Genomic DNA, 25,429 nt, shown 5'->3' with positions numbered 1-25,429 from the left:
TGATCGTGTAAGGAGTTATCAATTTAAATGAGTAGCTTGGAGTTTTATAACCTCAGCTGGCAGCACAAGTCGTCAGATTACAGGCTTAAAAAAACGTAGCATATACTCTTTTGTGAGGATAAGAGAAACTTGATTTGACCCCCCCCCCCCCAGCACAACTTTCCCCAAACATTTCAATTAACAACTTCTCAGCTATGAGACAAAACAGGGTAGATTTACTAAAACTATAACTTTGGAAATATTGACTTATGAGAAGATCCCCCTCCCCTTTCATAAAATCCTTTGTCCGCCTGTACACGTAAAATAGTCTGATATTGATTTTTTGCCTCGTATAAGCGACCTTTATCCCATAAGAATATATTTCGAATATCTATGCGTTGTGAAGACGTAAAAATATGGAGTGTGGGACTCAAAACCGAAACCCTATTATTAAAAGCCCATTCACAATGATAATTTATTAATACCGAAATTTAGCAAGAGCTAATTTGGGAATCGGTTAAAACCGAACCTATTCACAATAGAGATTTAGCTAGTGCCCAGACGTTCACTCGACTTTAACTTAGCTAAGGCCCAGCCCATTGTAAAATTTTGAATGTAAGTCTTGGAAAAGAAAACATGCCACTAGTACAATAGATTTGCACTAGTTATAAGGAGGAACCTGGAGTGGAATTTTTTTGGATTACATTCACGTTGGAACACGTGGTGCTGAAGCTGGTAAGGGACCCCAAGATGGCTGGAAAGGTACGCGAAGGACCAGCTTCCAGGTTATAAGGAGGAACCTGGAAGGAGTGTAGCTCAAAGGATCCTGGATCAGGAAGGCCTGAACTTGGCGCTGAATGGGGTAGGCGGTGGATCACCGAGCCCCAGAAACCCTGCAGGTAGCGCGCTAGTTAGAGTATGCTGAATTTGCAGAGAGAGAGAGAGATATGCAAATATTTGCGACAAAGAGTATCTTTAATTTCATTCATTTTTGAAGGATGATGTGTTTTTTGTTGCTACTCAATATGAGGCCTTGGCAGTGAAAAGGGGTACCCTAAACATCTATAATTGTCATACCAATCGTCGTAATGGACTCTGTAATAAAGTTATTGCATGAATAGTTACTTATGGGTGGATATATGTCAGTTGAGAAGACATTGAGGAATTCAAATTTTTGTTTTTGATAAAATGAATTTGAAAAATGACGTGTGTATGAGTAGAAAAAAAAATTACCAACTGATAAAACCCACCGCAAGTCAAAGTTAAGATCCAATTTACCCCTTTTCGTATCTTTTTATTGGATTTAATTGGGCCGTTTCTATGGGAAGTGCGTTTAGTGAGCCTACCGGAAAGAAAAATTTATATACTTTGGTTGGTTTATCAAGCCTATCCTTAGTATAGGAGAGAAAAAGAGAGGGCAAATGAATGATCTAACAGAATGTGACAAAACTAGTTATGATTGTATTTGAATTAGAACAGAGATATATTTCAGAAATTAGTAAGCCAAATACCCTAGGGTCTTCTAGACCTAGTATGTCTAGAAAGGAAAGAGCCAATGAAGTTGAGAGGTTTTTACAAAGAGCATTAGTAAGTAAAATCGTTTTCTTCAGTTTCCAGTAAGTTGAAACTTCGGATGTTTCATTTTTTTTAAGGGAAAGTTCAAAAAATGATTTTAAGATTGGTTGAAAGTTCGTCAACTGAAATTTAGAAAAACAAAAGATTGAATTAGGAAATAAAGTAAGACAAATGCTTTGACTTTGTTCATCGAAATATTTGAAAAATCCTCACTTTTTATTTTTTTTTAGAATGGTTTTGTTCACATATACATTTTTGCTGTAATATTTTTTTCTCCTTTCGTTGTCAGTTACTTTTTTTTTTTAACAAGAACAATGTAATTTGTTGCTTAGGTGTAGAGACTGCGAATTCTCTGCGAACAAGGTTGCAAGCGTTACTTCAGACAGTGACATTTCAATTTGATTATTCTATTAAAATGAAAATGATAAGTGAACACAAACTTCCATTTGGAACCATAAAAGAACTATTAGAATATGACTGAAGAAACTTACAATTGGATCAATGACACAAGTGACCCGTGAAGTGACCGATGATATGACATTTAGCGTGGATATTTTTGTTCTTCCTTTAAGTTTCTACTCCTGATTTACTGATTTTATGTCGGTATTAAATAAAAAACAATTTTTTTTAAACTGAAAGTAAGGAGCGACATTAAAACTTAAAACAAAAAAAAATTATTCCGTATATGAAAGGGGCTGTCCCCTCCTCAACGCATCGCTCTTTACGCTAAAGTATTTTGTTGTTTTAAAAAATAGAGTTGTGAGAAAAACTCTTTTTCTCAGGCACGTAACTTTTTTTTTCTCAGGCACGTAGCGATGGGTAGGATTAAACTTGATGCAACTTATATATTTGAAATCAACATAAAAATCTGATTCTTTTGATGTGTCTATTGGTATCAAAATTTCCGTGTTTATAATTTATGATGCTTTGTCTTGTGGAAATGGGCCAGAAAGTGGAACTCAGACAAATTTAATATAGTAGACGTGTTTCTAAGAACATTAACAAACATTTATAAGCGAAATTTTGAAGTAATTTAAGCAGTTCCTCTCGTGCAGTACCTCTGTAAAGTTCTCCTCTTGGATTTGTTTTCAAATCATGTATATAGACTTCGTAGAATAAATGAACAATTTGTAGTAAAGAGAATCTTCTTGTACCTCCTCCTACGTGAACCCTTAGCTCTGAACAATTCGGCTACAGCTTACCAGTACACGCACACCAATATTAGATGTTTATCAGTGTAAACTCAGACATCACCAGAAAGCAGGGTTGCCACACTGGCCTGGAAGAATTTACTAAATCTGAGAGGAAAAATTTACTAAATCCTAACTGTTTTTAAGCCTTGTCTGTACTTGACGGCTTTTTCTTGCCATCTCCTTACAGGATGCTGTCCTGGCACCGATACAGCACTCAAGAACCTCGAATGCCTCGACTCTTCTGCTGCTTTGCGCAGCTCCATATATTACACAGTAATTTACTGTCTGAGTAGACTACAGTTTACTGCTTTTGGTAGTTATTTGTACCCGAGAAACAAGAAACTGCCGCTAAGAGAAAACTTCAGAGGATTCTAGCATTGTTTTGAGCCAATCACTTCTTTTTGATGATGAACTATCGACATAAAACTATTTATTTTACTACCTAGATATTACCATTCTTACAGGAACTTTTTTTTTATTCAAATGATTATCTTCTCAAATCACAAATCAAATTTTACCACAAATCAAATCACAAATCAACAAATCAACTTTAGTAAACATATGAAAATCTTTGAATAAAGGATAAAAAAGAATAAAGGATTACACAGTAATTTACTGTCTGAGTAGACTGCAGTTTACTGCTATTGGTAGTTATTTACGCCCAGGGAACAAGAAACTACCGTCAAAAGAAAACTTAAGATGATTCTAGCATTGTTTTGAGCCGATCACTTCTTTTTGATGATGAACTATCGACATAAAACTATTTATTTTACTACCTAGAGATTGCCATCCTTACAGGAACTTTATTTATTAAATGATTATCTTTCACAAATCAACTTTATTACAAATCAAATCACAAATCAACTTTATTACAAATCAAATCACAAATCAACTTTTGCAAACATATGAAAATCTTCAAATACAAGTTAAGAAAAAAGAGAAAGACATGTCCCTTCCAGTAGCTTCCATGAAGACGAACAAAATTCCAACCTCCCAGATGATATAACATACGCGCATCCAGGCACGCAATGTAAGCAGGGGCAAAGTAGTAAATGTGGTAACTATTTTCTGGTAGCCAAACCACCCTCGAATGGAAAATTGGTCGACAACCTTCCATCCAGTTGCATGCCTGGACAAACTTTCATCCACATTCAGTATTTCAACAAGGTTGTTAACTTTGTAAGTGCTCCAAGAACGATCAGAGGAAAAAAACAATCTGAACTATTCCTCAATGTCCACATAATCTATAACCTCCTCATAAACAATCAAAGAAGGTTCTCTTGGTCTCCACCTTGAGATTCTTGACACTAACTGTGGACTTGGTATCGACCAAGTCACTACTCCTCCATTTTCATTTTCTCTGCGCATCATTTGTTTTGTTTGCATCATCGCAGCAACAGTTTCCACCTTTAGCCTATTCCGAAGCTTTGTTTTCATGTTTGACAAAACTGAGAAATGCGGTTCTGATTCAGCAGACGAATGGGGGAGACATCAGGACTGCAACATAAATTTGCAAGGATCGGTTCCCCCATACCATCTTTCCCCGAACGCAAATTTTTCAGAACATTTCAGGTTCAATTATGTCGATAAGTCTATCTTTCACAGAAGTCTTTCCTAGACTCTAATTCTGACCACTGCACATCAAGGATGTCTCTTTTTCCCTCTATTTCCCTATCAGCATTTCCCAACAAATTTGGAAATCAAACCATGAGTAGTACGAGCGTTCTCACTGAACCGCTCAAAGCAATGGTAGGATCGATGCACTCATGCTTCTTGAGCGTTTAATCTTCGCTGTCGAACTTCTTGGCGACCTGCCTACAGAATTCTACATAATATGACCTGCAGTTTTTTCAGAATTGTGCAAGCTTCAACAGAAGATGCGCATGACTGCTAGAATTGTTGGCGTCAGCTTCCGACAATAACAAATGACACCCGGTGTTTGTCCCGAGGTTCAATTTGCTAAGAGGAAGAATTACACTCTGGAGTGTCTGATCCTCCAATGTCTGATCCTCCAGGGAGAATTTCAAAACTTCCTCATATGCAGCCCTTTCTATAACACTGGGCTTCACAAAGCACTTCAATAGCGAGATAAATGCACCTCTGGTACTACTTAGAATACTGTAAACGCAAACTTTTCTGCTCTTAACTCCAGATTAAGGACATTGATCTTCTTCAGCGTGAAAGACAGAAAATATGGAAATGCTTTGCAGAAGGGATGGTTCATCAAATATTTTGTTAACCACTGCTTCAAGAGACAATCAATATGTTGCACTGATGGATAGCAGCCTGTGTTTGCCAATATTTGTCAGCTTTTGAAACTGTTCATACTCCTTAACCCGTTTTGGACTAAAACCAATATAGTTGACTAGGTTTATAATAAAGTCTTCTGCACTTTCAGGTAAGAGTCTTGAAGCGTCAGAAGTGCAGAGTGCCAAGGAGTGACTAGAACAGCCTAGGGTAAACAGGTGAGGCACCTGTTCTTTGAATAATGCACCAAGACCTCTTCTGTCTCCAATATTGATTACAAAATTTTCATAGGCAATATCGATAATATTCTCAAGAGGAATGTCATGGCCATTGAGGAAGGACACTATCAACTCTTTCAGTCTACTCCAAGTCGCATCTATAACCTCTAGCAGAGGAAGGAATTCTTCCCAGACAATATTGTGCCTCTTGTACTTTACATTCACTACTAAACATTTTTGCCTTAAGCGGTCGGTTGATTCGTCCAGGATCAGAGAGAATTCGTTTTCCTGAGTTCTTCGTTAGTTCCTCCAGCTCATAGTCTCCCAGAACATTCTTTATACACCCCGTCATTTTAGTTCGAAAAGTTTGCAATTTTTTAGTAACTGAAGAGTCAGGAAAGCATACATTCCTTAACGGAATCAAAGTTTCACTCTTCCTAACCGGGACTTCTTCCGAAGCAATCCATGCAAAAAGGCAAAGTTCGGTTTCAGCTACTAGTTTACAGAATTTTGATTAATTTTCAGACTCTTTTTGGAAACTATCAGCAGAAAGCAGTGAAATAGCAGAGAGGTTTTTCAATATCTTTTGGTGTGTAATCAGCAGGTTCAATATGACTGAAAACTGCTTTCAGATTACATAAGACACATGTGTCATGACAACAGAAAACCTGAAAATAAGGATCCTTTTGTCTATTGGCACATGGACTATAGGCTAGCTTGATTGATTATGTTTGAATCATTTTTCCATGCACACCACAACAACATGCCTAGTGTGTGTTTTACCTACATTGGGAGGAAACAAACATTAGGAAAAACCAGTCAAAAGATTTCGGAGGACTCAATAGTATGCGGTTTCTGTCTACACATTAGAAAAAAACACTTAATGGGTCAATTTTTCATCCCCTGTGAGGAATTACCACCTCAAAAGGTGCTGTACATCCTTTTTTGTTCTGTTTTTCACCACTTTTGAGCAAAAACTGACTTTACACCCTTGAGCACCGAACACACCTATTATTGTATTTAAGGTGTACTAAAATTGTATTTAAGGTGTATTAAAATTATTTAAGGTGTATTTAAATTGTGTTAAGGTGGGAAGGACTGAAACTGAAGCCAGAAAATAAAAAATATCATTTCAGACAGAGAAAAATGTTCAAATTTTGTTGACAGAATTGAAACTTGGTACAAAAATAATTTGACATATTTTTTTTCATATTTCTGGTAAATTTACTAAAATACTTACTAAATTTAAACATTTTTCAAAGGTTTACTAAATTTGGCCTCGATTTACTAAGTTTACTAACTCAGGTCCGTTTTTACTAAATCTAGTAAAATTTTGTTAAGTGTGACAACCATGCCAGAAAGGAGTAGTAAAAGCTTACACCATAAGGATTTTTATAGAAGTTTCTGATTGGTTAATACCCAAGTCTTATCCAGATAGAGAAAAAAACTGCAAACGAAAAATAAGCAATAGATGACGAAGCATAATAAAAAAGAATTAACATATTTGGAGTAGCTGCTGGAGTTCTTCAGAGCCCAACAACATTTTTACGGCAAGAGAAACAAGGACTATACAAGATCTAAGAAAAAAACAGTCCTGATGCATTAAACGTACTCTTTTGTATACTGCTAAAGAAGTCAAGTCTGGTTAATGTTAATGAAATAAAATAAAATAGTATAAACATATAATAGTTTAGAAACAAATTTGGGCTATATAATTGCACATTAGAGTGGTGAGGGTGAGGCATACCATATATTAAATACGTAACCTAACCTAGGCACCTCCCCCCCCCTAAACCCCAAAAAACAAAAGTTTAAATATCGTAAACGCAATGAAAACTACTCTTTGCATTCTAATTCTTAATAGCGGTGCCTTGAAATAACCAGTCTGGCGGGTATCTGTCTAGGTATCTGTTGCATCTCCAGTTTGACGTTCCATACACAGTATATAAAAGAGTACGTTTAATGCAATTGTACCAAAAAAACAATTATATGGACTAATTAAGGTATTAGTTCACATCAGTATTTAAATTGTTCATTTTGAATGGTAAAACCTGATCACTAGCATCAGCTAATAGCGGGTTTCGGAACGAGCTCAATTTCGGTGTTAGTAGAACATCATTGTGAATGAGCTAGGTGTGCACCTTTAGTGTATTTGTATCACAGTTCATATAATTATCCAGTATGATCATTCCCTATCTCACCCATTATAAAAACCCGGACCGGGGTGCGAGTGCTCCGGAGAACGTTTTTGCAGATAGAAACATAAGCGATTTCAGATCTTTTCACGGGTAGACAAGTCAGATTTCTCTTGGACGCGAAACTTGGCTTCAACGTTGGAATACTAATTTTGAAGAAACTAATTTTAAATTAATTTATTCCAATACATGCATGAAAATCGGTAGTTAGTAGTGTAATGTTATTATTAGATGTTTTTAGGAATTAAAAATAGGTTTCGAAGTCTCAAGTTGGTTTCAAAGGCATTTTGAGAAAGTTTCTGCCAAATTACGTGTTCCAGGGTAATTGGACCGCTGATGGCAGATCAAATGAGAGGAGCGGTTTTTACGCGCCGATATAAATATATATGTATATATATATATATATATATATATATATATATATATATATATATATATATATATATATATATATATATATATATATATATATATATATATATATATATATATATATATATATATATATATATATATATGTATATATATATATATATATATATATATATATATATATATATATATATATATATATATATATATATATATATATATATATATATATATATATATATATATATATATATATATATATATATATATATATATATATATATATATATATATATATATATATATATATATATATATATATATATATATATATATATATATATATATATATATATATATATATATATATATATATATATATATATATATATATATATATATATATATATATATATATATATATATATATATATACTACGAAAACTTTACGAAAAGAAAGTTTTTTTTTAAAGAAAAGTAAAGGCCATATTAAACTTAAGATCAGTAGAAATAGAAGCCTACAATAACTCAAACTCAAAACGACCAGAAATTATTATTAAAGAATAAAAAAGGAAAGGAGAATAATTGGTATGGCGGTAACACTGCATATAAATTTATATTAATGTATATATAGTAGGCTGTGAAAAAAAAATTTCACGACGTGAAAAAAAAATGATAAACTATCCAGTTGCGGATCCAGAGGAGGGGGGCGAGGGTTACCCCCGTAAAGTAGTCTAAAGTAGTGTAATTTACCTAATTAACGCAAGTTTGCATTAATTAAACTTGCTCCTAACGTAAGTTTGTCGGATCAACCTACTTTGCGCCCCCCTCACCTAAAAAAAATCCTGGATCCGCCCCTGAAACCATCACACCTATTCCACCAGTTATTAGAAGAAGAAAAAATTCCTTATTTTCATAAATTTCATCAACCCCCCGCCTCCTCTTTTACAAAATCCTACATAGGCCAATCATTTGAGTCCACTTGTATGTAAATAATAGATTAAGTCATAATTTGTATATAAATTAAGTCATACCTATGAGATGGGACACTTGCAAACCACTTGGCTGGCTCACCAAGTTTTTTTCTGCTTTCGCAATTACGAATAATGCACGTTGTAACCATTTCTCATTGAGTCAACACACTAACACGCTAATGCAGAAAGAAGTGGGAGGAGCTTTTTTTTCGCACCGAGAACAAAGACCAGAAATGATCTGCGATAAGCTTACTGGATAATTATATGAACTGTGATTTGTATATAGAAATAGACGGGTTTCCTATAAACGGGTATCCTATAAACGGGTTTTCTAAAAAGTGTCCATGTATAGCCATTTATTATACATGAAATAATTTAAGTTTGCTATGCCCAACTTCACTGTGTGATCACCACAGAAGATTAGTATTGAATTTTTATCATTATTATTACTATTATTATTATGCTTTAACCTAATTTCCACAGCCTAAGCAAGTTCAATGATTTTTTCGTAGCACCTCTTCCTCAAGTTTAACCCAGAATTAGATCTTCACTAAAAGCAATAAGTAAAGCCATTTCCAAACAGAACTTGTTGAAATCTGTTTCACAGGATTGCAAAATATCCAATAAGACTTATGAGCAAATACTCTTACCTAAGTGGCAACAATCTAAAACTGCAGGATTTGTAAAATAGGATTCTGATGTAGCGGAACTATACGAAAAAGAAAGATTGCGAAGCTAGAAACGAATCTAGGATGCTTTTCAGTTCAATTTATTGTCAGCTTTTTGGTCATTATCGATAATTTATCTAGTATGATTTTCATTTGCACTAATTTATCAAGCCAAAAGAAATAATAATACTATTAATTTTATAAACAACGGAACTCTGCCCCATACCCCCTAGAAACAGAGAAAAGGCGCCCAAAACCTAAGAGAGTAATTTTATAGTTTTATTTGAGGGAAAATAGTGCTTCGTCGATGATTTACTCGACGTTTATTAATTCAATCAATTGAACTAATTTCTCAAGCGAAATGAAAAATAACAGCCCAGGTAAAGTAATTTTCACGGTTCATACAGGTGTATACATGAGGGTCAATTTCAAGCCCCCTGGGATAAAAGTGCTTAAAACCAAAAGACAGTTGGATAGTTTTCTTGCATAAGAAATAGGGTTTTAAACCTTTCGTAAAAACACTTTTTTTTGCAATTTGAAAAGGAGAAAATATGCAAGAACTACAGTGCGTAGCTGAACAATGTAGTTTCCTGTTACTGCGTGGTATAGATAATTATGTCAGGTAGTCTTAGAGATAGAGACAGAGCAACATGCTTTTTTCTCTTTTTTTTATCAGCACCAGGTTCTACATCATATACGAGGCACACTTCTGGAAATATACCGGATGGCTTAAAAACCCTAAGATGAGCCTTAAGAGTACGCTAGTTCATTTCAAGAATTAGTTGAAAAAAAAAACTCTCCGAAAAAGTAGTTTTCTAAAGAAAGGTAAATGAAATATTAAAATTAAGATCAGAAGAAATATAAACCTACAATAATTTAAACTCAAAACGACCAGAAATTACTATTAAAGAATAGATCAAATCGAAGATGAAGAGAAATTAAATAAACAATCCTAGGGAAAAGACATAGAACAGTGTTGGGGTTCCACCCCTGTTTCTTTTCCTTTCAGATAAATGACCTGTTTTCCTTTTCTTAATTACATTTGCTTATAGTATAATTTCAAAAGACAGGTTAAATTCCCGTTACTAAGCGATAGTGGTTTTGCAATAGGTAAGCTTTGAACCAAGTTTTATTTTTGTACTTCCTGGTTTGGGAGTCATTGAAAGATAAATCTAAGAGTTAGAATTGGGTTTGAATGGGGATGTGGCTGATTGGCTGGGCCAAGCGGAGGTCCACCCATATGAACAGTGGTGTGTAAAATATTATTGTGTGCTAGTCTGCGTTTTGACCCCGTTTGGGGAAGGATATTTCGGTTGTTATATGTGACCCTTTTTGGAAGAATACAAGTAAGGTATTCTCTACAAACTGTGTACTATTTTCCGTAACCCAGGCAGGGTAGGAATAGAACTACGAGGTACCATCATTATTATATTGACAGGGAGGTTTGTTACCTCCAAGAAGAGAGTTAAGAGATTTTCTAGCCGTAACCCAAGGCGGGTGCATTTGGCTTTAGAAAGTGGCCATTTGACCAGTCGATCTCGTTATCATACCCTGGGACAGGGTATACTGTAAATAGGTTAGTACCAAACCCGATATTTGCAGAACCGTTGGGGTAAGAGCGGGAATCTCACTAATATTTGGGCCGACAAGGGGTTCTCCCCTTTGAGTAAGTGGCATAGCAACCTTTTTGTGCCATTTTTGCATCAATAAGTGGCGACACCCGTACTTACACTCCAATAAACAGGTACTAACATAAATGAATAAATAAATCTTAAAACGTGTAATGCTTAAGTTGAATATCCAAATCAAGTTTAAAACGAACAAAAATATTTTGCTATTGAAACATAAATGAAACACAAAACGAATAAAAATTAAATAAACATAGTAAACAAACATTATAGTAAAAAAATATGCAAAAGGTACTAATATAAATGAGTAAATAAATCTTAAAACGAGTGAAATTTAAATTGAACATGCAAATCAAGCTTGAAACGAACAGAAATCTCTACAAACAAGAGTTTGGGTTTCGCCTCCTTCTCTCACTGCAAAATTCTAAAACCTACTGCGTCACTGGCGCTTTACTGAAAACTATATGTGTTTTGAACAGTCTTGAAAAGGACAAATAAAATCAATCAGAATGTTTGATATTTAATGCTCTTAATTGTTGAATGACCATCATTTCAAGATTTTATTTCACTGTAATTTTATTTTCATTTTCAATGCTGCAATAACTGGAAAAGAAAATATTTGCGACATAACTAGTTTTTTGTGAGGTATCATTATTGTAGCAGGCTTTAGAATTTAACAGTTAGGGAAGGGGGCAGTATCCAAACTCTTGTTTATAGTGAAGCTATATTTGTCTTGAACAGTCTTGGAAAGAACAAACAAAATTGAACTGAATATTTTCTATATAATGATATTAATTGCTGAAAGCTCATCAAATCAAAATTTAATTTTACTGTAATCTTTATGTTTATTTTCAATGTTGTAATAAGTAAAAAAAAAATATTTGTAATATAGCTCGGTTTCAGTAAAGTACCAATGATGCAGTAGGTTTTAGAATTTTAGAAGACACAGAGTTTTCAGTAAAGCGCCAAAGACGCAGTACGTTTTAGAATTTTGCAGTCAGAGAAGGAGGCAAAACCCAAACTCTTGTTTGTAGAGATTTTTGTTCGTTTCAAGTTTGTTTTGCATATTCAATTTATGTTTCATTTGTTTTAAGATTTATTTGCTCAATTATATTAATACCTATTGTATGTTTGTTTGCTATGATTGTTTATTTGATTTCTGTTCGTTTTGGGTTTCATTTATGCTTCAATAGCAAAATATTTACATTAGTACCTGTTATACGTTTTTTCGCTATGATTGTTAATTTTTATTTCTGTTCGTTTGAGTTTTATTTATTCTTTAATAGTAATTTCTGCTCGTTTCAAGTTTGATCTATTGTAGGTTTCTATTTCTTCTGATCTTAAGTTTAATATGGCCTTTACTTTTATTTAGAAACTCCTTTTTCGAAAAGTTTTTTCAAACTAATTTCTGTTTTTTTGCTTTTGATTACCAAAGTTTCAAGTTTTTCGAAATTCCGTATTTCAAATAATCTTTTATTTCAAAATAAATTAAAAGTTTTGGCAATAACTAATAAAATTAAACTGAATATTTGGTATATAATGATATTAATTGCTGAAAGTTCACCATCTCAAGATTTTGTTTCACCCAGGGCCGGATTTAGAGCTTTGACGCTTGTAGGCCCAAGCATTTTTGCCACTTAGTCTTAGCAAGATTTTCGAGAAAATCTCTAAAACATCGGGAGTAGTGAAAGCCGCAGGGCCTAGCAGACCGATTGGTAAATCCTGGTCTGGTTTCACTGCAATTTTCATTTATTTTCAATGTAGTAGTAAGTCAAGCGCCAAATACGCAGTCGAACCTTATACTTTTACCTTTAGAGAAACGGGTAGTAACCATACTCTTGTTTGTAGTGAAGACACCATTCAGTAGAAGTACATAACCCCTACTCCCTGAAATTGACTTCGGTCTAAAAACAAATCCTTAATCCATTTTACACATCTCTTTGTATTCTGATCTCCCATGTACTATAATAAAAAAACGATAAACTAATTTTACAGAACTTTGTAGCCACTTAAGTAAGAGAATGGTAATTCTAAGTAAGAGAATTGGTTATTTAAGCACGATAATGATACTTTTACCGTTAGGGAAACGGACAGTAGCCATAATCATGTTTATAGTGAAGACACCTTTCATCAGAAGTACATCAACCCTACTCCCTGAAGACGACCGCGGTCTAACGCGTTCTAATCGGATTCCGGGGGGCTTTTTATCTCTGGAGTTTTTGTTATATTGTCTTTGGTCTATTTCGAATAAAATGGCTATATAAAAAATTCAATTGGATGCATTTGGGGAAAACATGGATGTGAGGCGGGGATTATTAGCCATCGAATCGCTTTTGACTCTTAAAATGGGAATTAGAACTTTAAATTTCTAATCATTTGAGTGTTCTCCAAAGCTTATGCGACCACCTCTTCCAAAAAACCATATATGTCCCCGCAGCATAAGTTACAACCCTTCCCCGGGCTCCGAGGGGGAGGGGTATGTTGACAACAAAGTGTTGTTATCTGATCGTTGGACTATTTCAAGCAAAATGGCTATCTTGAAATTTTCATTGGATGCATCTGGGGAAAAGAGGCTGTGTGGGGGGGGGGGGAGATATGTCCTCCGTTCACTTTTGAATCATAAAAATATAACTAAAACTTTCAATTTCCAATCGAATGAGCCATCTTCGAAGTTATACGACCACCCCTTACATAAGAACCTTATACGTCCACCGGACATAACTTAAAATACTTGCTCCCAGACTCTGGGGGGTTCTGTCGACCCTGCCGTTTTTTTCTTATGTTTGAACTATTTTTAAAAAAAATGGCTATCTCAAAATTTGTATCGGATGGGTTTGGGGAAAAAAGGGCGTGGGGGGAGGGGTGCTAGTTGTCCTCGGATCTCTTTTTACTCTTAAAAATTGAACTAAAACTTTCAATTTCCAACAAAATGAGCCCTAACTGAAGTTTATACGAGTATCTTTCCCATAAGAAACATATATACCCCCAGGGCATAACTTAAAGTGCCTGTCCTGGGCCCTGGGGGGTTGTGTCGACACCGGAGTGTTTGTTACCTGACCTTGGAACTATTTTTAACGAAATGGATATCTCAAAATTTTTATCTAATGCATTTGGGCGAAAAAGGGCGTTGGGGGGAGAGGGCTAGTTTCCCTCAGATCTCTTTTGACTCTTAAAAACTGAACTAGAACTTTCAATTTTCAATCAAATGACCCCTCTCTGAAGTTTAAACGAGCACCCCTTTATTAAGAACCATAGGCTATATACACCCGAGCGCATAACTTACAACGCCTGTCCCAGGGCCCTGGAGGGTTGTGTCTACACCGAGGTTTTTATTGTCGGACCATTAAACTATTTTTAACAAAATGGCTATCTCAAAATTTGTATCGGATGTATTTGGAGAAAATAAGGCGTGGGGGAGGTGGGCTAGTTGCCCTTCGATCTCTTTTTACTTTTAAAAAGCGAACTAGAACTTTCAATTTCCGTTCGAATGAGCCCTCTCTGAAGTTTCTACAAGCGTATTTTTCATAAGAACCATATACTCCCCGAGGACCCAACTTACAACGCCTGCTCCCGGGTCCTACGGGGTTGTGTCGATACCGGAGTGTCTGTTATCTGACCTTTGAACTATTAAAAACAAAATGGCTATTTAAAATTTTTTAACAAATATATTTGGGGAAAAAAGGCGTGCGGGGGGACTACCTGCCCTCTGATTACTTTTAACTCTTAAAAAGCGAACTAGAACTTACAATTTCCAATCAAATGAGCCCTCTCTGAAGTTTATACGAGCATCCCTTCCTTAGGAATTATATAGGCCCCTAGGGCATAACTTACAACGCGTGCCCCCGGGCCCTGGGGGGTTGTGTCGACACCTAAGTTTTCGTTATCTGACCTTTGAACTATTTTGAACAAAATGGCTATCTCAAAATTTTTATCAGATACATTTGGGGGAGGGGGACTAGTTGCCCTACGATCACTTTTGACTCTTAAAAGGGCACTAAAACTTCCAATTTCCAATCGAAAGAGCCCCTCCGAAGTTAATATGATCATCCCTTCTATATGAAGTACCTCTGGAAAATAATAATAAAACATTGGAGCCGTTGCCAATAGCGTTGCCTCTGAAAGGTACCAAATCAGCCCTTTGATTTCAAGGATGAAAATTTTATTTGGCTTGCATAAAGAAGATAGATGCAATGAAAATGTAAACGTTACTTGGATTTAAATAAGGAGGAAGGATGCAATGAAAATGCAAAATTAGAACAACCCAGGCATATAGTAATTTTTTGCTGTCGAGGAGATTTTGGAAGAGCACGAAGATAAAACCGCGGTAACAACAATTGATAATTGGGGTTCTGAAACGTGGGTGCATCGAAAGCTAAGAGAAATATTCCGAAAATATTTGTCAGGAAGGTATAAGGATTCCCTAAGGGGAATTATTATTAGGCACTCAATTAGGTGACTGAATATCAAACAACGGCCAAAAAATGAACTTTTTTCGGAATCATGCTTCTGACCAAACTAAAGCAGGACGTCCTTGAATTAGGTGAGAAGAGTTTATAAGATTAGATTGAAGGGATTAGAGTTATAGTATTATTAGATTGAAAGATCCAAATGGTGTATTAAGAAGGAGGAGTACGTAGAAAATGTTTTCACTTCTACCAATTTTTCACGGAATTTACCGAAAAATTTTCCCCGGAATTTCTACTTTACGGTGATTTTTCAAAGTTTTGAACATTTTTGAGTTAACTTTACAAAGATTTATCAACAAACCCCGCTTTTCTCATCTTTTTGTGAGCTTGAAATTGCATCTGTAAGCGCTTGGGCTACGCAGTCCCTTATATTGAAATAAATTTTTAGTGAAAATGCCCTGAAACATGCCAAAAAGAGATATCTTTCTATCAGCTTGAAACTATTTGAAATCGTTTCGTCGGCACGGGAGACCAGACATTTTGTTGGGCCGAGTCACAGTTTATATAATCTTATATTTATATAACAATTTCTATAAACTGTGGGCCGGGTAAAGTATTATAGGGCTTGACAATGGATAAAAACCTTTTTTTTACCATGATCGGTTTGAAACTTACAACCGTTACCATGATCGGTTTGAAACTTACAACCGTTACCATGATCGGTTTGAAACTTACAACCGTAGGTCTACGGGGCAAATATCTCCAGATGCACAAGAAAAAATCACAAAATAATTGTTCAGCCGAAACAGTATCTCATAAATGGGTAGGTTTTGATGTTGCTCCTTTAATTTTATTAAGTCTTTTTCTCGAAAATTTCCTCCTCAATTAATACCTTAAACGGATTGTACGTGTGCTTATAATATACCAAGTGCTTATAATATGGGCTTATAATATTATAATATATCCATAGAATACCCTCCATGAGAGATAGCTTGTGATAGAGATTCATGGAAATATACCCAAATGATTAAAAACACCAAATGGTCTTTAAAGCAGAAGCAGAGGACATGAATAAAGAAAGGTATTAATCAGCGTATGCGTCTCAGACTGCTAAACGCATAAGAAGTAAGTAAAAAAGTAAGTAAGTAAGTAAGTATGACGGCACTGGACCCTTAAGGTCCAAACCGGAGGTGCAGAGCTCCGTTTCGTGACCCTTCAGCCAGGGAGAGCAAAGGGGGCTGGGGGCCAGCCATCCTGTGCTTTCGCACACCGTTCCTGCTTACATTCCCCAGATTTCTCCTGGTACCCATTTAGAAATGGGTTGACTCTGGCTAAACTTATAGAGTCACATCACTGACCCCCGTCACAAACCAAATAACTGACCACGCCAGGGATCGAACCCATCCCCCTTGGGACAAAGAATTCTCAACTCAGCGCACTTCCGCTTAGCCAACTATGCTAAACGCATAGTTGAAGACAAATGCACCCACAAAAAGAGAAAGGGTACAGCTCCACTTCTCTTAACAAACCAATTAAATATACACGTCTATAACGTTTTTATTTTATACATCCAACTGTTTTAGTCTTTTTTCTATTCAAGAGCTAATGACTAAATACGATAAAAATATTACTTGTTCTTGTAAAGCTATTCATTGTTAATTACAGTTTGAAAATGATTTTTGAAACTGTTTTCAAGAGATCTTGTTCTGGGAAAGATGGACCAATTAATAGACATCAAGAACACTCAGCCGAAATTTACAGGGGAAAATCAACACGAGGTCACTAATTTAGAAACTACACCGTTAGAAACTCTTCCTCTCTCACCTTGGCAAATTAACAATCTACGCAAGAGAAAAAAAAGTTCGCTTTCGCACATAAATCTAAACTTGAGCCAGGTTATAAAAAGTTACAAAAGATTAAAAATACCAGACATTCAAGCAAAAAAGACAAGAGCCAATTTCAATACCAGCTGACACGACTTAACGGTTAGATTAGCAGCTTCAAGCCATTCACAGGTAAAGCCACATTTAGCATTACCTAGCACCGTAATGAGCATCTAGTGATATTGTTGAAGAAAATTCAGAGGATTCTCTTCTTTGTACTTCTATTAAAATATAAGAAGAAGAAAATAGAATAATATAGAACAAACTTTGCCGAAAAAGAGAACACAAAAAAGCCGAATTTTCTCAATTATTTAAGTTTTAATCGACACTCGTCTTTCGCAAACACAAAAACTACGAAGATAAAAAGATAAAATAAAATAAAAAGCACACAAAATTGTCATTAGCTTGTCACGTTTCTGGGCTTGTAACATTCACTAACTGAGATTTTTGGTTCTATTGATAAGGATTCTTCTTCGTTTCAAAGAAAGTGACGGTGCAACGATCTTCGCAGTTGTTCCCGCCTTATATACCATTACCGTATGTTTATGGATAGTCGATCCTAATAATTAAAATGTAACGAAAAGATAAAATAATTTTTTTTAGAATTTTAAAAGTTTAGTTTGACAGAGTTCAACTTAAAAAAAAAACTTAGTCAGTACCTCGCTCTTTATGCTAAAGTTTGTTTAGTACTTTCAAAAGAGCTATCTATTCTAATTAAACGGTCTTTGTGATTGGAACAAAATTCAAACTTTAGTGTGAAGAGTGCGGTATTGACCAGGGGATGAGCCCTCTCACATACGTAATAATTTCTGTTCGTTTCCAGTTTTATTGTTGCTCCTTGCTTTCAGTTGAAAAAACTTTTTTTTTTTTTTTTAATCACTCTAATAGAGGAACCTCCCAACAACAGACTAACAACCTTTATTCTTCTCAGAAGTTTACAATCCTACTTACAATCCTTACAATCCTACTAATATATAATCCTACTCTTAAAAAGACGATGGAGGTGGCCTGAGTTAAACAAGGGAGGTTGGCAAATGTTTCTAACCATATTTCATTACCTCCTGATCCCCCAGTTTAGATCAGGGGTGGCCAGCCTAATTAATTTTTTGGTAAATTCTGGAAATGCACAATAACTCCTTGAGCCTCATACAAAAATATATAGCCCCATATCAGATTTAGACCCACCATAGACATTATTTGTGGCAAGAAATTGAAACATAATTAGTTACTATTAATAATTTATTCAACTAGTATTTTATAATTACTAGCAATTTATAATCATCAAAAATATTTATTTCACTAGCACGCTATACGTTTTTCCAGTCTTGCAATTTGTTTTTCCCAATTCCATCTCAATTTGGGTGTTTCTAAATCGTCACTGGTGTTGTAGGTTAGCGTACGTTATGTTTAAGCGTGTTTTGTCTTTGGTAAAATCCAATTCCGAACAAAAACAATTCAGAGGTATAAGTTGAATCAAAGACATTTACAAATTTTTGTGCCAGATTTCTCAAAATAAAGGATTTCTTTATTGTCATGTAATTATTACAAAAACTTATTTTTAATTCTGATGTTTCAAAAATGTGTTTAAGATCAAATTTAATTTTTTATGTATATATAGTTTTTTTACTGTAAAGATTCGAAAATAATTTGTATTTTTAATACATTCCGTTTCGCTACTCTTGCCATTGCATTTTGTAAAAGTAGGATGAATCTCTCAGATCGAAACAAATTTCAAGGCGGACCACATACAGCCTGCGGATTGCTCACCTCTGGTTTAGAAGCTGAAAATGACCATACGAGATGTGGCTTATAGCGCGACACAACCAGGAATAATAAAACTCTATACGCTGGCCACCATAGGATAGGGGTATATTTGATACACTTAAAATATATTTACAAATAAAGCTTTTTGTTGTCTTGAACACTAAAAAAACACAGCAATTGCAGTAATATTTCAGAATTGAATATAGGGACCCGGAAGATTACAGCCAAAAAATTGAAAGAAGATAGCCACAACGATTTGTAACTTTAAAAAATTTACGAAGAGAATATCCCAGTCAATAGGGAGCGTGATGCTGTTGTTAATAAATTTTCTTGTATTATTTATTAAAAACCCTTATTAATTTTGATTGTTCAGATCGGGATTTGAACCTGAGATTGGTTTCTCATTAAACGACCCCCGAAACCGTAAAGTCGAATGTATGTCTTCATTTTTCTTCTCCTTGATTAAGCCATCAGAATACTCAAGCTAGAAACTCAAATTTTATAAAACAATCTTAATATCCTGAAAAAAGGAAGTAGTAAATAAAAAAGACAAAAAATTAAATAATGAAAAACTCTACATACAATTTGACTGTGGGATAACAGATGGCAGTGCTGTTTCAGACTTGTTTTACTGTTTATTTTGCAGTTTAACTGTTGCTCTTGTTGAGTCTTCAGTTTTTGGTAGTATGGTCCTAGCTGTTTTTAAACAGGGTCACACGGGATGTGACACCCCTCCCCTAAAATTTTTTTGTCCGACACACAGAAACATTACAAAAATTATTATATAAACAAATTTTTGATGCGTTTTTTAAAGCTTTTTATTGTAATTCCCAACCCTCCATCCCCCAAACAGAAATCCTGGATGTACACTTTCTACCCTTTCTAGCATTCTGCATGAATGCTAGGTTTTACTTTAATCGCATCATTTTGCAATTCAGAGAGTCCAAATTGTCACTTGTGAGGGATCTCCGGGAATATCTAGTTGAAAACTTATGGATACTTGCCTGGAAAGGTACGCCGAAGCAACTTACCACGTGCTAATTTGCGTCTTACACCTACATGCAATCAATAAGTCTGGTGCTATGGAATTAATCAATACTACACAAAGGCCCTAAATGGCCGGTCCGAATTTCAGTGTCTCAATATTCAACTTCTTGAAAAAAAGGTTGTTCTGTCGATCTTTCAAATAATATCTAGACAAAGGGTTCTTAATCCATAGCTCTTGTGTTAATGGAAACTGAATGATAAGGGCATAGGACTCCATCTGTGGGTAGGCCAACTGGTGTTTGGGGTTGCGTATTTAATAGTTATACTGGTAACAAATAAGGCAAAGTTATATTTACTTTGATATTCGAGTGAAAGGGCTATCTGACTCGACAACCCGTTGGTCATCAGATAAGAAAACCAAACCTGTTCTCAACGGATTTATTGTTTTTTTTCTGTTTAATTGCCATCGAAATGTGGTGAAATATAGCCTGTATAAATATAGTTGTTTTTTGGGGGGAGGAAAGTTAAATAAAAAAAAAAAAAAGTAAAAAGAAAGAAAAAAAGTAGTTACTCACCGAAGAAAGAAGGAGATCCCCTGTTTTTTCCAATAGGCTAAAAATAGGAAAGTCCCACATCTGAAGAGAATTGAGCAACGGATCTGAATCCATAAGATCGAGATCGTAGACAGCATTCCCATCACAGGTTGTAATGATCCGTGAAGTCCGGACAGATGACTAGAATAAAGAGGGGAAGCAGTGATAAATAGCCACTCTCCATTGCTTAAACATCCTTCTATTTTGTCCCCTTGACACAAGTATAAATAATCATACAAGTACAACTTTGAGTATTCCAAATATTTTCAGTTATCTAATTACTAATACACTCCCCCTCCTTAAAATATTGCCCCTTTGTAAATATTGCCCCTTTGTAAATATTGCCCCTTTGTAAAATATTACCCTTCTTTGTATTGAATAGAAAAGTTTCTAAGAGCAATCGGTATTATAGTAGTGTGATTGTGTTTTTTAGCCAGGTGGGATTTTCTTCCGCGAAAAACTCGCCAGCCAATCAGAGAATATAGTGTGGGGTAGATTTAAGTGTGAAGAAACTTATTATTTTTATATTATATTTTACTATTATTATTATTTTATTATTTTTTTTTATTGTTGCTTCTGTATATTTTGCCCCGCAAAATAGTTCTCACTCATCAGAAGATACGTGGATTAGAAGTGGATAGAAGCATAAATAATCTTAAAACAAACTACGTAATGAAAGAAAAAAGATTAACCCTTTTTTTCTTGCTTATTTTTTGGCAACTGAAAAAAAAAAATTGTTTAATATTAAGATACAGAGAACCTCCTGGGGAGTCTGTGTGAATGACTATCAAAACGATCGCAATCCTTTTTTCGTGTCTTAAATGGAAACTTTTTTTTTCAGATTTATAGCATAAGCTCTATAGTAAAATACCCCGTAGTAGCACAGTAAATTGATGCTATCCTTGGCAATACGGCGCCCTAAAGTCGAATCCCGTCACCGCAAGGTTAGACAACAAACTTGTTACATGTCCCAGCAAAGAAGACATGGTAACTGAAAGGTCGATTCAACACCCTATTTTCCATGCATGACTTTGAGGGATTTCTATCCTTTCCTTTGAAGTAAAGAAGTGGTTCTTACAAAATAAGACTTTCTGACCAAAGATAAAAACAAAAAATCTAGGACAGTTTCCAAATCTTTCAATAGCTGAGAGAAAAAAAACAGATAGGATAAGACAATATTTGAAACGCAAGTTTAAATGCTTTAAAGAGTATGATGACAAAATTATCGTATTTTCAGATTCTAATAGATATAAAGTAGAAAGTTCAAAATGAGAATAGGAAGTGAAGATTAAACAAAAGCTGATTAGAATTACCTAAAAAAAAGGGATATCGTGCATCGGCCCCCTTCTACTAGGTTACCACGTAAGTGTCATTTTCACTTTAGTGAAGCCTAAGTTATTTTTTGGGGTACCGGGTTTGAAGCGTTTTTTGAGCGGGTTCGACAAAAATCATTTTCAGGTTCACCGTGTTCAACCCACCAAAACTTTCAAGGGTATTCAAACAGTTCGTGGTAACGAACTGTAAGTAAGGAGCGACCCGGCTCAATGGTAACCGAAACTCTAAAAAACGGAATTTTGATACCAATAGATACATCAAAAGAATCAGATTTTAATTCTGATTTCAAATATATAAGTTTCGTCAAGTTTAATCTTGCCTATCAAAAGTTACGCGACTGAGAAAATTCGGCTGATTTTCAAAAAAAGTGGGAATGACCCCCTAAAAGTTATAGAACCTTAATGAAAATCACACCATCATATTCAGCGTATCAGAGAACCCTACTGTAGAGGTTTCAAGCTCCTATCTACAAAAATGTGGAATTTTCTATTTTTTGCCAGAAGAAAGATCACAGATGCGTGTTTATTTGTTTTTTTTGTTTTTTTCCCACCAGGGGTGATCGTATCGACCCAGTGGTCCTAGAATATCATGGGAGGGCTCATTGGAACGGAAATTAAAAGTTCTAGGGCCCTTTTTAAGTGACCAAAAAAATGGAGGGCAACTAGGCCCCCTCCCACGCTCATTTTTTTCCCAAAGTCAGCCGATCAAAATTTTGAGATACCCATTTTGTTCAGCATGTTCAAAAATATTATAGCTATGTATTTTAGGATGACTTAATCCCTCGAAGCCCCCAGGAGGAGGGCTGAAAGTTATGAACTTTACCCAATGTTAACTTATAGTATTGGTTATTGGGACCTGGCTCAATGGTAACCGAAACTCTAGAAAACGGTATTTTGATACAAATAGATACATCAAAAGAATCGGATTTTAATGCTGATTTCAAATATATAAGTTTCATCAAGTTTAATCCTACTCATCAAAAGTTGAACGCCTGAGGAAATTTGGCTGATTTTCGAAAAAAGGGGGAAAGACCCCCTAAAAGTTATAGCACCTGAATGAAAATCACACCATCATATTCCGCGTATCAGAGAACCCTACTGTAGAGATTTCAAGCTCTCATCTACTAAAATGTGGTATTTTGCATTTTTTTTGCCAGAAGAAAGATCACAGGTGCGTGTTCTTTTGGTTTTTTTCCCCAGGGGTGTGCGTATCGACCCAGTTATCCTAGAATACTGTAAGAGGACTACGTCCGACGGGTATTCAAAGTTCTAGTGTCCTTTTTAAGTGACCAAAAAAATTGAGGGCCGCTAGGTCCCTTCCCACGCTCATTTTTTCCCAAAGTCACCTGATCAAATTTTTGAGATAGCCGTTTTGTTCAGCATGTTCGAAAATATTATAAGTATGTCTTTTATGATGACTTAATCCCCCGAAATTCCCGGGAGGAGGGCTGAAAGTTATGAACTTTACCCAATGTTAACATATAGTATTGGTTATTAGGAAGTATACAGTACAGACGTTTTCAGGAGAGATTTTTCCTGGTAGTGGGGGGGGGGGTCGGTTTTTATGTGGGAGGATCTTTCCATGAAGGAAGTTTTCTTGGGGGAAGGGACATTGCTATGAAGGGGACGCCGGACTGTCCAGAATTACTTAAAAAAGATTAGAAATTAAATATAAAAAACAAGCTTTTGAACTGCAACAGCAGCAACACCAAAACTTCAAACGAACAGAAAATATTACATACATGATTGGGTTCACCCCCTAGTCGCTACCTCGCTCTTTAAGCCAGAGATTTTTTAGTACTTTCATAAGAGCTATTTATTCTAATTAACGGCCTTTGTGATTAAGCGGTCAGTTTTAAAGAATTGGAACAAAATTCGAACTTTCGCTTAAGGAGCAAGGTATTGACTAGGGGGCAAACCCCCTAATATACGTATTTAAAATATACGAATATAGAAGTTCGTTACGTAAATTAATTTGTAAGTTACGTGTATTTATTACAAATAAAAACGTTCGTAAATAAAATGAAACAAGTTTCGAGAAAGCCATTTAACCAAATAAAAGTAAATTAATATGAAAATTTTGTTTTAATTATTCATGCACTGTGAGCAAAGATCAAAACCTGCATTTATTCAAAACCATTCAAAAATTAAATAAAAAAAACAAGTTTTTTTAACTGAAAGTAAGGAGCGACATTAAAACTTAAAACGAACAAAAATTATTCCGTATATGAAAGGGGCTGTCCCCTCCTCAACGCCTTGCTCTTTACGCTAAAGTTTGACTTTCTCGCAACTCAATTTTTTTAAACAATAAAAAACTTCAGCGTAAAGAGCAAGGCATAGAGGAGGAGACAGCCCCTTGAATATACGGAATAATTTCTGTTCGTTTTAAGTTTTAATGTCGGTCCTTACTTTCAGTTAAAAAAACTTGTTTTTTTTTATTTAATCTTCTTATATGTTCCAAGCGTGTTGGGCAAGGATTCCTCAAAATTGTAACGCGCTAGATTAGCATGGTTGGACACTGGTCCTGAGAAGACATTCGCCCGTGTTGAACACGGCACTCAAAACGATAATCTGCACAACCCGTATTAAACTCCGTGTTAGATATGGGTGGCCAGAAGACAAGGATCTAGAAGTCTTACTCCAATTGGGGTATTTCCTCTTCTTACCTATACTTGTGACATACACGAATGTACGCAAATATAATCCTGTATTGCAAAAACGGACTTGGATTGGACAAATCGAAATTAATGGCTACTCCACACCGAATGTATTAAAATTCCAACTGTCCACTTTTTAATTGCTTTAGAATCTTCAAAAAGAGCTTATATTTGTATATAAAAATTGTTAATTCCATTTTGGCCCGTTTTCAATCAAGAGGCAGAAATACCCCCAAAGAATAAAAGCCTTGACGCACTTTGTTAATTGGGTTGGTTAGGATGAGGTTGTCATATTTGGCATTATCTTGGTCACATCCATACAGGGAGAGGGAGGTAGGGGATGATGAGCATCCCCACCCCTCCGCTCCAATTTGAATCTAGCTATAATTAATCAAAAATAAATAATGATTACAATTACATTTCTTTGACAAAAAAAAATCCAGATAATTTATTCTCTTTCAGAATGATTTTCTGTAGTTGTGACAGAATTTCTATACAAATTACCTAGATTTATCGGATATGTACCGGTGAACTTTTATACGAATTACCTACGTTTATCGGATATTTACCGGTGTGGGGCATGGAGGAAGGATCCTTTTCCACAAATAACCTACATTTACTGGATATTTACCGGTGTGGGACAGGGAGGAAGAATCACCTAAAACAGCAGGACACAACAGGTTAAAATGCGTCCTAGATCCCCAGCCAAAATTTTTGCGAAAAATATGTTTCAGCCCCCCCCCCGAAATTTGCGCC

The 25,429-nt window shown here is 35.2% G+C and overlaps 1 protein-coding gene across 1 annotated transcript in view; it reads right to left on the bottom strand.

Annotated features, from left to right (window-relative positions):
- Nucleotides 1-25,429, bottom strand: part of LOC148945369 (cGMP-inhibited 3',5'-cyclic phosphodiesterase 3A-like) — a 287,673-nt gene that overhangs the window by 165,407 nt on the left and 96,837 nt on the right. Inside the window, exon 7 of the mRNA XM_089098771.1 lies at nt 20,665-20,823. Coding sequence (XP_088954897.1) covers nt 20,665-20,823 — 159 coding nt within the window. The remainder of the gene's footprint in view (nt 1-20,664; nt 20,824-25,429) is intronic.

Source organism: Artemia sp. Qi Xiang Cuo, chromosome 13, assembly GCF_049724085.1.
Source record: "Artemia sp. Qi Xiang Cuo chromosome 13, ASM4972408v1, whole genome shotgun sequence".
Classification (NCBI taxonomy): domain Eukaryota; kingdom Metazoa; phylum Arthropoda; class Branchiopoda; order Anostraca; family Artemiidae; genus Artemia; species Artemia sp. Qi Xiang Cuo.
This window is presented reverse-complemented; position numbering and strand designations above follow the sequence as displayed.